This window comes from Aulonocara stuartgranti (genome assembly GCF_965226115.1).
Source record: "Aulonocara stuartgranti genome assembly, chromosome: 8".
Taxonomy (NCBI): Eukaryota; Metazoa; Chordata; class Actinopteri; order Cichliformes; family Cichlidae; genus Aulonocara; species Aulonocara stuartgranti.
This window is the reverse complement of record NC_138959.1, coordinates 11284536-11300781: the sequence shown is the minus strand read 5'-3', so window position 1 is coordinate 11300781 and position 16246 is coordinate 11284536. Positions and strand designations below refer to the sequence as shown.

Sequence of the window (16246 nt, the reverse complement as noted above, 5' to 3'; positions counted from 1 at the left end):
TCAGCTCTGAGGATTAGGCTGAAACTCTTGACTCTGCCAAGTTATGCATGAATGATGTATAAGGCAATAATATTATACATTTTTTTAAGTGTTTATGTAATATGTATGTTTATCTCTCTCTCTCTCTCTCTCTCTGTGTGTGTGTGTGTGTGTGTGTGTGTGTGTGTGTGTGTGTGTGTGTGTGTGTGTGTGTGTGTGTGTGTGTGTGTGTGTGTGTGTGTGTACCTACACATATACATATATGTATATAAATCACTTAGGCACCGTCACTTACATAAAGCACATGCTGCTTAATCTTTATATCTTTTTTTTTTATCTTTTTATCTTCAATATTTAATATTTAATCAAACTCATGTGCATACATATATATTCATACACTTTCCTGTGCAAAACTCCTGAGCCACCTCTCCCATCTCCTTATTCCGTGTTTCCAAGGGATAGAGCAGACTTATTTTTAAAGGAATGACCAAGAACTATTTGAGCCTAATTATTATTCTTATTATTACTACTATTGTTGTTGTTGTATTAGCAAATTTTAATTTAATAAATTTAAATGTTATTCTTTTTTTTTTACCCAGATTGCTGTACTTCAATTAATATTAGTTTTCTAGTACCAACGAAGAGGTGCCAGTCTTGTAGTCTGTCCTTGAGCATGCGCTACCCTGTGATTTTAATCATTTGTAGGTCGTTATCGCCCTCTACTGACAAACAGAAAGAAGTCTTGTTAAAATGCATATATTAGAATCACACACTGACAGAAAGTAAGAATAACAACTATAAAAAAAATATTTTGCAGTTTCTTTTGTAGCGTCATACAACGAACAACAGACTTAAATAGCAATAGTACTGCGCAAGACAAATATTTGAAAGAAACCGAAACTAAAGCACTTAATTGAAATTCTTTTAATGGGTCCTTTGGGTAGTAATAGCCTGTAAATAATTCTACAACTGTATAAAATGTCAGGACTGTAGTACTTAGTAAAGGTAATGCAGTGATTTCCACTCCTGTTGTTTGTACCAATGAATTTTCTCCACGAGGTGTCGCCGATGTTAAACTTGTACCCTGCACAGTGTCTGCGCTGATAGCTGAATGCGACATTATTCCGTGTAAATGCAAACGCTAACAAGAGCCATGACTTTTGGGAGTTTAGGCAACATTTTTAAGAAGGCCATGAAAAGTATCTTTGCTTCAAAAAATGAGTGAGAGACTCAAACCTGGCCGTTTAAAGAGCCCGTGGGGGCTGAATCTGTCCACGGTACTGGAGTCTTTTGGGTGCAGAAAAGGGCAGTGTGACAAAGTAACTTTAAACAATAAGGTCAATGACGTTACTGGCAAGTCTAAGAAATGTCGTAAATGTTGTGTTTTGTGCGATTGATATGGATAGACTTTTATTCTGAAAACATGTACCGTCTCTTGTGCGTATATAGGCTACTGGTGATGACAAAGCGCAATATATTTTTCTATATCTCCAAAGTCTAGAGTCACACACTGAGAGTACGAAACGATTTTTCTTCTGCGCCTTTGTAATAGTGTTCACCAGCTCTTATTGGTTGAAGTGATTGCTGCCAATGGTTGGAGATTAACATAAAAGAGACAAGTGGAGAAGGGATCCACTTGGGGGCAAGCTGGTGATGCGTCATAGCACTTGCTGAAAAGAGGAGACAAAAAAAGGGACTAAAATAGCGCCGAACCTGCGGGTTAATGTGCACCAATGGCCACGGAGTCACTCGTGGTCTCGGAGCAGAGCGCAAAAGTGCCACAGGTGATAGGAGGTATGACAACAGAGATAAGCGAGATTGAGTGTTCTCTGTTGTGCAAATAATTATCAAAATCGCTCCAAACAAAAACTTTGATATGTAAGAATAGAAGCTGAAACCTCTGCAAGGTGCAGAAAATCTACGATTTCACCACGTCACTTCTCGGGAGATCATGAAACATCATCGGACGTGGCTGAGCCGAGGACAAGAGGAGAAAGCTGAAGAAAACCATCTTCACAGATGAGGCAACCAAGTTCATCTGCGCCTCTCCCTTTACGCACAGGCGAGGTGAGGACGGAGAGCGTTACTTCAGTGTAAAGAAAGCACCAATGAGTCATCCGAGGTGTTAAAAAGATCGGCATCAGACGGAAGAAGCACAAATACAGTTTTGAATCGAAAATCCTTTTTTTTTTTAAAGAAAAGCACACCATGGATGGAGAAGGAGGCTCTTCGGGGCTGGCCAAATCAGCCGCTGTAAAACTGTCCGAGATGGGTGAAAGAACCAAGCAGTTAGGCACCGCGATGCGGGATCCTCACCAGCAAAGACGGATCATACTGGTGATTGTTTGCGTGGCTCTCCTGTTGGACAATATGCTCTACATGGTAATCGTGCCAATTATTCCAGACTATCTTGCTGATCTGGAGCTTGAGCAGTCAGAACACGTCCACGTTGTGATGCACTCCAACACTTCGGCAAACAGCACAAGCCAGGACAAAAGCAACAAGGACAATTTAGATATCCAGATAGGAATACTTTTTGCATCAAAAGCCATCCTCCAGCTCTTAGTTAACCCCCTGTCGGGAACTTTCATAGACCGGGTGGGCTATGACATTCCACTTTTAATTGGACTGACTGTCATGTTTATCTCTACCTGCATCTTCGCTTTCGGGGAGAATTACGCGACTCTCTTTATGGCCAGAAGTTTGCAGGGTCTCGGTTCTGCTTTCGCAGACACCTCTGGAATCGCAATGATAGCTGACAAATACACGGAGGAGGGAGAGAGAAGCAGGGCGCTCGGCATTGCTCTGGCGTTCATCTCTTTCGGGAGTCTGGTGGCGCCTCCCTTCGGGGGCGTCCTGTACGAGTTTGTCGGCAAACGAGTGCCGTTCATCGTGCTCGCCTGCATTTGCCTGGCGGATGGCTTAATGCTACTGACCGTGATCAAGCCATTCTCTAACAGGACTAGAGAGAACATGCCAGTCGGCACCCCCATATACAGACTCATGATTGATCCCTACATAGCTGTGGTGGCCGGGGCACTGACAGTGTGTAACATCCCCCTTGCCTTTCTAGAGCCAACTATAGCCAACTGGATGGAAACCACCATGCACTCATCTCAGTGGGAAATGGGGCTCACCTGGCTCCCAGCCTTCTTCCCTCACGTTCTCGGTGTTTACATAACGGTTAAATTGGCAGCACAACATCCAAATTTGCAGTGGTTTTACGGAGCTGTGGGCATGGTTATCATAGGGGCGAGCTCCTGCACAGTTCCCGCATGCAAAACTTTTGGGCAGCTTATCGCCCCGCTGTGCGGCATCTGTTTTGGCATAGCGCTGGTAGACACTGCCCTGCTGCCCACACTTGCATTTTTAGTTGATGTGCGTCATGTTTCTGTGTATGGTAGTGTTTATGCTATTGCAGATATTTCCTACTCTGTCGCTTATGCTATGGGTCCCATAGTAGCCGGGCAGATAGTGCACAGTCTCGGTTTTGTACAACTTAATCTTGGTATGGGTCTTGTCAATGTGCTTTACGCACCAGCCCTGCTGCTGCTGCGCAACGTGTGCCAAATGAAACCGTCCTACTCAGAGAGAGATAACCTGCTAGACGAAGCTCCGCAGGGGCTGTACGACACAATCAAGATGGAGGAGAGGAGAGCGAAGAAGAAGGGCTACAGTTCGGCAGGGAATTGCCTGTCGGTAGATGAGAATGGGTTTGACCCTTTCAGAGGACAGCGGTCCTTGTCAGAAGAGTCCTCCGGCCCGGAGTGCACTTAGACCGGTTACAATCCGACCGACAAATCAAAACATTTGTGAGATTTGTGAGGCAGACAAATTACAATGTAGTGATTTAAAATTTTATGTAAGTACCGATGTGCAATATAAACACCTAGTCACCAACGTCACAACTGTGTGACTCGTTTTTCAAAGTTTTCTTTCATCTTTTTTCTGACTGTGGTTTCATTGTGTCAACAAACAAGTCTATGTAGCGTTTGTCAAGGATGTATAACTCGAGTTTTGTGAGAGATCTTTCAGCTGCCGTTGAATTTGTGTGTACTATTCAGTATTATATATACAAACTATATAAATAGATATAATGTGCGTACAAAATTATATGGGACCAACTGTAAGCAGCACATTTCTCCCCTTCTCAAAATAGCCTATATTTTTAGTCTCGGAGGAAACTTTTTTCACTTGCACATCAAAGGCCTCTTTCTGTTTTGTTGTTAAAATTGTGGATTTTAATAAGTAGGCCTCTTTGTTTTATTTATTTATTTTGTTTGAAATTAAATGTATCATAATAAATGGATTTTGTACATATGTGGATACACGCACAATGTAAATTGTTCAAATAAAAAAAATATATATCCGTGGATCTCTACAAAGTGTGTATGCCGTTGAGCGCGGGTGTATGTGTACGAAACATTTTGTCAAGACGTAGCTAATGATGTCAGTCCCCTTAAGATGAACTAATGTGTATTAATTGAATAATTGTGGTTTTAATAAATCTCTGTTTGGATCAGTGTGACGGTGGTGATTTCATTTTCATAATTTTAATTTCAAATGAATAAAACAACATAAATGCCGGATTTGTTTCGATATTAATATAGGAACTGTAGACGATAAAAGTGGCTAAAAGTCCGCATCACCCCTCCTGCAAACATAAAAACACAAGAGAAGTGTTATTTGATTTCATTATTTATTTATTTTTTAAACGATCAGGAAAAAATCTTTATTTTTGAATGTTTGCTTGCTGACACAGGAGGCGCACATTAGTCACAGTGCGTAAACAAAAATCGAACAAATTCAAGTGTAACACGCATAAACTGATTTAGTTCTCGGTTATAACCTCACCACGTTGTCAAACCCGAGACCATGAGACAAGCTTAGCATTTAAATCTAAAAAACAAAAAAAACAAAACTGTGGACCCCGCAGGGTGATCACAGGACACCTGAATGACAACCAGACGCTCGGTCAGTTTTTGATATATATTAAAAATTTTATAGGGTGTGGGCGGGAGGGGGGAAGCAAGCTGTCAGATAATATGTTCCGCGAATAGATTTCGATGGGAGGAGTTTCTTGCCTCAAGGGGGTAGGTAAACGCAAACACCTTCAGCATCTTTTCCAAGGCGTGCTTTAATGTGGAGCCACAGCCGTATGGCGACGCGTGGGGACAGGGGAGCAGTCCAGCGTCTAAACGGAGTTTTCCTCTAACATGGGCTTTCACCGCTTGGACGTGGCAGGTGATGCCAACTTTCACACACTTCTCTGACCTTTTGATCGCTTCGCTGATCGGGTAAGGCTCTGATAAACTGTAACAAACGGAGACTTGGTGTTCATTTCAAAAGTTACCATCATCATCATATTTCTGAGCCTGTTTGGCGCACAGCGGGGGGAGATTTCTTTACTTTACAGTTTTGCTCAAGTTAAGTTTTAGTTAATCAGTCCACTTGTTTTCCACTAAAAGGACTTGCATCTAATGATGCTCCTCTTCATTGTGTCTCTTTAGGATTTTAGCACTTTTAATATTAAAATTGATGTAAAAGAAAAACCTCTTTATTTTGTTTTGGATTTTTTGAAGGGAAGGAAATAGGAAAGGGCTTTTTAAAATGTTTATCTGTCTGCAGTGAGTCAGGAGGCGCAGCTGGAATGCAAGCACAAGAAGTAAATTGCGTTAGGCTGTAACTTGATCAAAAATGGAAGCCTGCTGGCTCACTTTCAGACAGCACACAAATGTGTAGTTACATTTTATCAACAGGCCTAATTTTTATTTATTTTTTGCTTCTTTTCTCTCCTTGAACACGCTTCATGCAGGAACGGCTGAAGCCAGACCCTATTAAGGGTGGGGGGAGATTCCGAGTTATATTCACTGGTCGAGACTGGACTAATCATGCCAATCTTGGAGAGAGGGACGGCGAGAGACCGAGACAGCCAAGTATGAACACACACCGCTGCTTCTTTAAGTCAGCTTTACTTTTTTTGTGCCGAGCGCCGCCCGTGGTGCCTAAGTTGGCAAAGTAAGGGTACTGGCTTTCAGCACCACGGAAAGCGCCGGCTTCATTTGCCTAACTGGCCGCTAGGGGCAAAAAAAAACCCTCATTCGTGAACATAGAAAGTATGTTCAAGACACTATAGCACACATTAATTTTGTGCAGAAATTTGATCAAAATGATGCAGCAGACTATAATATAACAGAGACAATGCTGCGTTTACAGGGTCAAACCAGTGCTTAATTAAATTTATTTATTTATTTATTTATTTATTTATTTATTTATTTATTTATTTTCTAAATACCAATTAAGGACCTTCTGAAAATATCTAAAGATTTCCAAGAATTTGCAGATACATTGTTCTGCATTTGCACTGCACGTCTCCATATTATAATCTTGGCTTACCAACAGCATGCAAATGACCAAACATCACACAGATAATATTATCAATTTGAACTTACCTCATGGGTAATTTGCAATGCACAGGAGACTGTGTAGTTTATTCTCAAATTGGCCTTGAAGCAGTCAAAATGCATTATTAACTTAGGTTCTAATAATAAACGACTGCTTTAGCTAATGAACACTGAATCCCATTAAAATGCTGACAGTTGCTTTCCTTCCATTACTCTTCGTGTGATGTTTTTTGTGATATCAGGTGCTGCCAAAGGTCCCCGTTCCCCTGCTGAAACAAACCCTTGACACTTACTTGAAGTGCGTTCAACACCTGGCGAAGGAGGAGCAGTTTAAGAAAACAAGGGCCATCGTGGAGAAGTTTGGGGCTCCTGGGGGCGTGGGAGAGACTCTCCAGAAGAATCTTTTAGAGAGGAGGGACAAGATGGCAAACTGGGTAAACACAGACCTAACAGATGAAAAGTTGTTTATGTGCATGAACAGGAAAAATTACAGTGTGCATCCTACTTCTATCAATAAGGAGCTTCTGTATTGTTTTGACTTTATGACTATATAAATACCTGCATGTGTTTTTGCACTGTTTGTTAGATAGTTGAATTGCTGAAATCAGCTGTAAATTATTTTATTTAGGATAAAAAAAATTAGTTAAAAAAGTCTTAAACTCCGTGATAAACATTTATCCCTGTCTCCGCTTGTGCTTTGTCTGGGTGATCGGTCAGTCCACTAGACATCCAGCTCAGTGAAATCTATCACACTCCCACTCTCACACTAGCACCACTCTCCCACTCTCCTTTTCATCTGGCAGTGATACACTGTAATGGCTTTTTACTTCACTGCACAGGTCTCAACTCTGAAAGTAATAACTTGAGTCCAAACACATTTAACAAAGCAACATTTCTCAAAAACTGTCCCTGTGTTCACATTTAGGTCTATGACTACTGGCTGGAGGACATGTACCTGAACAACAGGTTGGCCCTGCCAGTCAACTCCAGTCCTGCCATGGTGTTTCCTAAGCAGATGTTTAAAGATCATAAAGACGCCCTCAGGTATGTTCTGGACTTCTGCTATGATGACTTTTTTTTATTCACCCTTCCTTTGGAGGTTGTAAAACCAAAGTTTTTTTTAGAATAAAAGGTCAAACTAATCAAAATCGAAGATGCAGATGTTTCCATTTCGGTATTTAAATTCTTTAGCAGGTGATATTTGAGTCAGATAAACATCCAAATTTAGTTTGATTCTCTGTAAGTTGTCTTTCTAGGTGTCTATCAAGGGAATGAATGACAAAGAAGCATATTTATCCAGAGGGGAAAAGTCTCAATAAGTCAGAACAAAAATAAATATAGCTTTCTTTTATTAACAGTGAATCTACCTTTCAATTACTGTCTTAAATAACAGATTTTTTTAAAATTTGAAAACCATCCGAAATCATGAGTTTATTTTTCTATATGATCCAGAAAACACAAGCTGGAACCTTTAAATAGTTGTTTTAAATGTATGTAAATGTGCTGAAAATATTCTTTTACTTATTATTACTGTTATTCTCTGATCATCTATCCTTAAAACCAATATTCTCTGTCAAGCTGCAAGCAAATGTGGGAGAACTACAAAGTAACTCACTTAATATGTCACACAATGACTGAGCATAAAGTGAGTGTGCGCTGTAAGTTCTGTACAAAAGGAAAAAAAGGCCACATGCTGAATGTTGCACACAATACTGCGCAAACACATAATCAGCTCTTTAGCTGCTGACAGATTTTTATGTTCTTTTGTATAGATGCAGACTCAGATTATTATCTGAATTTTACAGTCATGGAAAGAATCTTTGACCGTTATTAAATGAGCTGTGGTCTGCCAGAAATTACACCGGTCCATCCAGCCCTGTAGCTCAACATTAGCTTTTGTCAGCTTGCACAGCCACTAAGTGAATATTTCCAGAGCACCCCAAGCAGCTGGTAATCTACTGACACGGCCACTTATTAGATTGGGAGTGACAGGGCCAAGCTCTCCATGGAGACTCTTAGTCAGGCCTCATTTAGGGGTGTGGTGCACTGAGGCTGCCTCCTTTGTATTGATCTGGCTTTGAACGTAATAACACCAAGACAAATGATATACAACATGAGACCTGACAAGCCGCTGCGTTTTCCCTCTTTGCCCACTCACCCACTCACACATACAGACCGGCTCTCTCCCTCTCGCAGATGAACACACGCAACTCTCACACTGTATCCCAGTAATTCACCATAATGTGATTACTGTTAGTTCTTTGAGAGATGGGAGTATATGTAATTACAATCACAAGCCATTCTGCTGTATAACTTTGGTGTTTCACAACAATACCACTTTCAAATTTCACCCTCCTTCTTGCTCTTTTAAGATTTGCCGCCTGTCTCATCAGTGGAGTTTTGGAATACAAGGCTCTCATCGATACGTAAGTTCAACCTGCAAGCTATGTGGATTGAAGATTAAAACCAAAATTATATAATAATGAATCACAAGTCTTTTCATAGGTGATCTGGTGTGTGTAAAAATGTCTCTCAGGCGATCGCTGCCAGTGGATTTCACTCGAGGCCAGCTAGCTGTCATGCCTATGTGCATGGAGCAGTACTATCGCCTCTTCACCTCCTACCGCTATCCGGGGTTAAAGACAGACACGCTGAAGGTCCAGATGAAGGCAGCATCCTCAGCACTGGAGCACATGATTGTGGCATGCAAGAATCAGGTCAGGACACTGGCCGTTGAGGAGACTTCTCACACTCAGTAATACTGCTGATTAAAGAGTGTTTTCTGTCCATTTGAGAGAATACATATAGAGTGACATACAAGTCAGTTTCTATGTAGCAGAGATGCTCAAGTCAGATTTTAAAGTAAGGACTAGTCTAAGCACCTTTACTTGAGTGAATATAATTATACCTTTTTTTCCCTGTGGTAACAGTAAATAAAGAAACCTTTTCTACACCCCTCTCAAATACAGAAAAAAAGCTAAGAAAAATAATAATTGTAAGTAAAGTCATTATTGAAAGGAATCTGAGAAACTTACCCAATGTACCCACTACTGCACCTCCTGAGGATCATCTTATAGACCTTTTGCATGAAGGACAGATAGAACAGAATTAGACCTGTTAGTTATTTGACTAATTTTAATTCTGCTGTAACAGGGGAGTCAGTTCTTTCTCAAAAAGCAGCGCCTGCTATGAAAGTGTGACTATCTGTGGCTGACTGTGTCTATTTGAATATTTAAACTGGCCAAAGTTTCATACTGGGACAAGACGGACCAGGAAGTACTAAAAAGGAATTGTCATAATAGACAGCATGTAGCGGTAAGGTAAGCTATAGTTTCACAGCAGGAGCCAGGTGACAGAAGTCATTTAAATCCCCAATAAGGCTCTCCTACTTGACTTTTATAGTTTAACTGCTTTATTTTAAACCCAGCTTTTAACCCAGCTTTAAAATAAAGCAGGTAAGAATTATGTGTGTGTGTGTGTGTGTGTGTGTGTGTGTGCGTGTGCGTGTGCGTGCGCGCGCGTGTTTAGATATTTTCGTGAGGACCAAAAACTATACTTGCTACTATACTTGTGCTACTATACTTGTGGGGACCAACAGTCTCTTAAGGGGACAAAATAGCCGTCCCCACGAGTTTAAAGGCATTTTTGAGACTCAAGATGTGGTTTTAGTGTCAGGGTTACAATTAGGTTATAGTTAGGTTTAGGCATTCAATTTTGATGGTGAGGTTTAGGATAAGCGGCTAGGGAAAACATTATGTTAATTAGATGTCCTCACTAAGATATTAAAACAAGTGTGTGTGTGTGTGTGTGTGTGTGTGTGTGTGTGTGTTCCTGTCTAGCTATCTTTGTGAGGACCGAAATCTGCATTCTACTATGCTTGTGAGAACCAACAGTCACTTGTGAGGACACACTCACCGGTCCTCACAAGTTTGAAGGCCTTTTTGAGGCTCAAAATGTGGTGTTAGTGTCAGGGTTACAATTAGGTTATGGTTAGGTTTAGGGTAAGGGTAAGGGTTAGGAATTCATTTTTAATGGTTATGGTTAGGGTAAGGGGCTAGGGAAACCATTATGTCAATGAAGGTCTTCACTAAGATAGCTGAACGGGCTTCTATGTGTGTGTGTGGTCTTTTCCTTACCTATCATCTAACACAATCCCCTGTACAAAACAGCCTGTACTCATTATCATCTCATCTCAGAGTCACATCAAAGTCACCGATCCACATTCAAACACATGCCACCAACATCTGCAGCATCTATAGCCCATGGCTAATATATTGATTTTTATGAAGGTTAAGAATGAGACTGCAAATTAACATGGAAAAACCCAGGAACTCTCCCCTGGAAATGATTCTGGGAGCCATCAATCTGTAGCCTCTAAGGGCCCGTCCCTATGGAGATACAGCGAGTTAACTTAATTACTGCAGATTAAATCGGCCACTTTGTCTGAGAGCTTCCTTGAGTCGCATGTTAAACTGATCGTGGAAGAGAAGCAGGTAATTGGCCCTTCTCAGTCCCTGTCATTATTACTAATGTCGTTATTATCTCAGCTGTTCAAACAGTAGCCGTAAGGTTAGCTATAAAGCGCAATTAGCATGCAAGGAAATATTTTAACTTAAATATTCTCTTGCCGAGTTGAATCACCCTGGTGAAGCTGTACTTGATGGAACAGTTGAGAGACTTGTGATTGCTGTAATTTATTTTTCTCACTAGTTTTTCGTGTTGGATGTAGTCGCAAACAGCAAGCAGCTCAGTGAGGAGGAGATCTTATCCCAGCTGGAGAAGATTGTGAAAATGTCTGAAAACGCTGAGGAGAAGCTCCCCCCTTTTGGCATCTTGACATCTGATGGAAGGACAGAATGGGCGCAAGCTAGAGAGGCACTAATAAAAGGTCTTACCACAACTTCATTCTTACTCAATTTAACATTTTAATCAAATTTTTTTAGAAAAAGCAAATCCAGGACATGGGTTTCCTTCTTTCATCTGTCCAGATCAGATCAACAGGGACTCTCTGGCACTGATTGAGAGCTGCATCTGTGTGGTGTGTCTGGATGAGCCCAGCGGCCTGCAACCCAGTGACACCAACAGGGCCCTGTTGATGCTACATGGTGGAGGACATGAAAAGAACGGTGCAAACCGCTGGTATGACAAGTCAATGCAGGTAAGACGATATTGCAGGTGCTTCAGTTTTCCATGACTGTAAAATTTGGATAATCATTTAATCCCCATTTTCTCAGTTTGTTGTAGGCATGGATGGGATATGTGGAGTGGTGTGTGAGCATTCACCATTTGAAGGGATCGTTCTGGTGCAGTGCTGTGAATACATAATGAAATATATGTAAGTTAGCCCACTGTAGCAAGACAGGCTGCACACTGAATATGGTCATCTAAATGAATGCTGATGAGGCCAGAAGTGTCTGAAAGAAACGTGTTGTTGTTCTGAACAGAATGGAAAGTCCTTCCAAGATGGTCAAGTCCTCCAGCTATAGAGAGCTTCCTCCTCCAAGGAGGCTACGCTGGAAATGTAACCCACATATCCAAGGACTCTTAGCAGCATCTGCAGAGAGATTGCAGAGGCAAGACTAGCACAAACACACAACTACAATTATAAATAAGTACAGATTTTTTTGAGACTGGAAGTCACAAAAATCTACTGTTTTCTTCTTCAGGCTGGTGAATAATCTTGACATGAATGTTTTCAAATTCAAAGATTATGGGAAAGAATTTATCAAGCAGCAGAAGATGAGTCCAGATGCCTTCATACAAGTTGCCTTGCAGCTTGCATTTTTCAAGTAACAAATATTCAATGTGTGATATCATAAGCATATCTCTAATTGAACTGTTTGCCATCAAGGTGCAATTTCAAATCATGTCTGCCCTGCACTTAGATGCACTGGAAGGCTCGTGTCCACTTACGAGAGTGCATCAATTCGGCGTTTCCAAGAAGGTCGCGTAGATAACATTCGCTCAGCGACCGCCGAGGCCCTGGCCTTTGTAAAGTCTATGGCAGATGAGAGGGGAGCGTTCTCTGTGAGTCATTTTTCTCACTTCCGCTTTAATTACTAACTCCCACTTTACTGCTCATCGCGCCTCACTTATGAAACAGGTGCGACTGGCAACCTTGGCAAGGAAAAGTCAGTCAACCAGATGATCACCCTGAAGATTTAGCGGATCTATGAAAAATGGCTGGCTTTGCTGCTGTCTCGATGCAACAAATGTCCTGTGTCCACTTTTTTTTTCATTGAATGACTTTTCTTCTCTGACAGGACTCAGAAAAGATGAAGCGACTGGGGGATGCAATTAAAGCCCAGACAAGTTATACAATTGCAGTGAGTATTAATCCAAAGTTCTCACCACACCAGCCAAGAAATGGTCGACATGTGCAATAAAGCATGCTATGTAATTAGCTTTAAAAGTACTGGTAGATTCTAGATTCTAGATTCGATATCTATAATGCACAGATGGAAATTCTACATTAATCTCCTCATCTAATTTTTGGTAAAAAAAAAAAATTAGAACAAGTTTTACTTCCAAAATTCTTTTTTTTTTTGGTTTTGCCCCAAAAATGACAGTAAGAGGCTGGTGAAAGCTTTGATGAGGCTCTGGTTGTGGCTCAGCTGTATTTCAAAGAACAGTGAGCCACATTTCTGGGATAAAGAAGTCCGTTTTAGTGAATGGATGTGGAAAAGTAACTATTCATAAAACCCTTAAATTGTCAAAAATATGTTTTTCAGGCGATTACAGGAATGGCGATAGACAATCACCTCCTTGGACTTCTGAGGATCGCAAAGGAGCTCAACATGGAAAAGCCAGAAATCTTTTGTGATGAGACATATCTGGCCAGTAACCACTTCATCCTCTCTACCAGTCAGGTACTACATAATCATATGCTATTAAAATATATATATAATTGATACCAGAAATACAAATCCTCTGCAGAACCTACACTCTTCAAGTTATACGTTTCCCTTTATCGGGACAGATGAAACACCAGATGTTCCATGGAGACAAAAAGAGAAATACAGATGTTTCTCTGCTTTTCCACAAACTAAGAATGAAAAAGAAAAAAATGATGTGTTAATATACCTGTAAAGCACAAATAAATCTGCTATTGTGTTTTCTGCAATTTGAGGATACTCGTGTGCATTTAATTCAAGTTAAGCCGCTGTGGAGTTTTTTAAGGGCAAATTTTCATTCAGTACCACACTCTATAACCAACAAAGACAATCAAGAACAATGAAGAGACCTCTTAAAGAGAATCACTAAACCATAAAGTAATTATTTTAAAGCAGTAATGGAGTCTGCAAATGTGCACGTGCCAATTTCCAAACTGCAGAAGCCTAATTAAAGATATTAGGTTTAAGGAGATGCGGAGGAGAGAGGGCAGTGGACTTTTTCACCACATCGTTTGTCACAACCTTAGAGACTGAGATGACGTCTGATGAATGGAGAACAAGTGTACTGGTAGCAGTTTTTAAAAACAAGAATTATGTGGACATCTATAATAACTACAGAGGGATAAAGCTGATGAACAACACCATAAATAAATGGGCAAGAGTTGTTGAAGCTAGGTTAATAAGAGAGAGCCCCTTCTTGTTTGCAGTGGTGATGGACAGGTTGACAGATGAGGTCAGGCAGGAGTGTCCATGGACTATAATATTCGCAGACAACATTGTGATGTGTAGTGTGAGCAGGGAGCAGGTGGAAGAGAGCCTGGAGAGGTGAAGGTATGCGCTTGAGAATAGGAATGAAAAGGAAAAGAAGCAGATGTTTGTGAATGAGACGGAGACAGGTGTATCAGTGAGGCTGCAAGGAGACATAGTTAAGGTAGACGAGTTTAAATACCTATATGGTCAACCCTCCAAACCAATGGACAGCCCACAAAAGAGATAGAGAAGGGATGTATGGGTGGGTGGGTGCAGATAGCAGCAACAGTGAAAGGGAAGGTTTACAAGACGGTAATAAGGCCTGCTATGGTGTTTTTAGTGAGATGGTAGATGATCCACTAACAGCTTAAAGAAGAAGAAAAGGAAGATGACAATGATGATGTTGTTTATCCAACCAAAACATTTTTTTTTTGTTTTTGTTTCTTTGCTAGACTTCACCTGAATCTGACGTCCCCTGATAGTGAGTTTATTCTGTTAGACCATCTTTAGATTTAGCTTTTGCTTCCCTCAGAACATTTTCACCCCACAGTAGCAAATTAATCAGGTCTATTCCCGTCCTTTGGCAGCTTCACTGGCTTCCTGTAAAATATCACATTAATTTTAGGAATCTGCTTCTTACCTTTCTATGATGTCTTCAACTGTGTCCTTTAGTGTTTTAAAAGGCACCTATAAATAAAATGTAGTATTATTATGATGATGATTATAATTATGTGGTCTTGACTCCAGGTTCCTACCACTGTGGAAATGTTCTGCTGCTATGGCCCAGTAGTGCCCAACGGTTATGGCGCCTGTTACAACCCACAGTCAGACCACATCATCTTCTGCATTTCTAGTTTCTGGGACAACACAGAGACTAGCTCGGTCGTTTTCGTTAAAGCCTTGAACGAGGGCCTGCTGGAAATCAGGGACTTGTGCAATAGAAGCAATGCTACAGCTAGCAAACTTGCTGTCTCCAGCCAGGGAGCCAGCCAGCCTCATAAATCAGGGAAGTAAGCCATACTGAGGGAGTACGCCCACTCAGCTGCTCCACTCACCACTGTTAGGCTTTAGCATTAGACTCAGTAGTTAAGATGCCTTCACATGTCTTTGTTGTCTGTGCAATAGTGTTACTTTCATAACAAAATTTAAAGCCTTAAAGTTCACATGTAACTGTATATAAAACATGTACATTTAAAATTTTTATATATATATATATATATATATATATATATATATATATATATATATATATATATATATAAATATATATATATATATATATATATATATATATATATATATATATGAAAACTAAAAGAAGAAACAAAAAGTTTTCTCTTGGATCTGTGTGGACAACAGAACGATTTTGGTCCAGCACTGATCCTGCTTGACTTGGTAGACTGACATTAACTGGTCTGCTGCCTTTAGGAAACTAAAGCCATGTCCGCTTTGCAGCACTGATCTGAGGGTCAATTCCTCAGTCAGTGAGAGATTCAGCCGAATGATCCTAGTGTATATTTTAGACTAGTAACATACTTTACATGGCAAAAAAAAATACCAACACTAAATAAAAGTCACTTATAACAATCATAACATCCTGTAAATGTGATTCTGCAAACCTCACTTGTTGTGTGCTGTAAGATTTAAATGTTCTAAAGTTAGTTTTTTTATTCTTCTGATGCCATCAGGTTGCCAAAGAGGCTGTGCAAATGTGAAGTCTGTGTGATGATGAACTTTAAGATGTTTATGTCAACGTGTGTGTGAATACCTTCAAACATAGAAAAGTGGCTGTAAGTGAGTTATGTGATATGGTTTCAGTGGCACATTCAAAGTTGTCTAGCTATAATGTATGTACTGTATTTAATAGCAATAGTTATATTATGTGTAAAGTGTTATAAACAGTGCCGCATTATAAGCAAGATACAGTCCACTAATGACTGAGGCATACCACTGTGTTCACTTATGTAAGTGCTTTTTATTTGCACTTGGAGGTAGAAGGAAGTTGATGTTAGCTACACTGTAGGTTCTCTGTGCAATAACACAAAATCAAGGGTATATGTGCAATTTGCCAAAACAGATCATTAAATGCATGGAGCTTGTGTAATTTTAAATTAACTACAGTGACCATTTTTAATATTCAGAATAAAACAGAGTACGATTTCAGTTAATTCCGGTGATCTACATTATGCATGATGTTATAGCATTTAAATGTTCACTAAA

General features: G+C 40.3%; 2 protein-coding genes across 2 annotated transcripts; both read left to right on the top strand.

Annotated features, from left to right (window-relative positions):
* Positions 1-1623: 1623 nt before the first annotated feature.
* Positions 1624-4498, top strand: slc18a3b (solute carrier family 18 member 3b). The gene has a single exon (XM_082545091.1). The coding sequence runs from the start codon at positions 2188-2190 to the stop codon at positions 3754-3756; it is 1569 nt and encodes a 522-aa protein (XP_082401217.1). The 5' UTR covers positions 1624-2187; the 3' UTR covers positions 3757-4498.
* A 530-nt stretch (positions 4499-5028) lies between these two features.
* On the top strand, positions 5029-15203 carry chatb (choline O-acetyltransferase b). Its single transcript, XM_082543392.1, has 15 exons — positions 5029-5276; positions 5795-5915; positions 6626-6817; positions 7309-7427; positions 8756-8809; positions 8920-9100; positions 11094-11271; positions 11372-11541; positions 11618-11718; positions 11828-11956; positions 12050-12172; positions 12269-12410; positions 12647-12709; positions 13115-13252; positions 14774-15203. Exons 2-15 carry the CDS (start codon positions 5871-5873, stop codon positions 15038-15040), a joined length of 1902 nt encoding a protein of 633 aa, XP_082399518.1. The 5' UTR covers positions 5029-5276; positions 5795-5870; the 3' UTR covers positions 15041-15203.
* The last annotated feature ends 1043 nt before the right edge of the window (positions 15204-16246 follow it).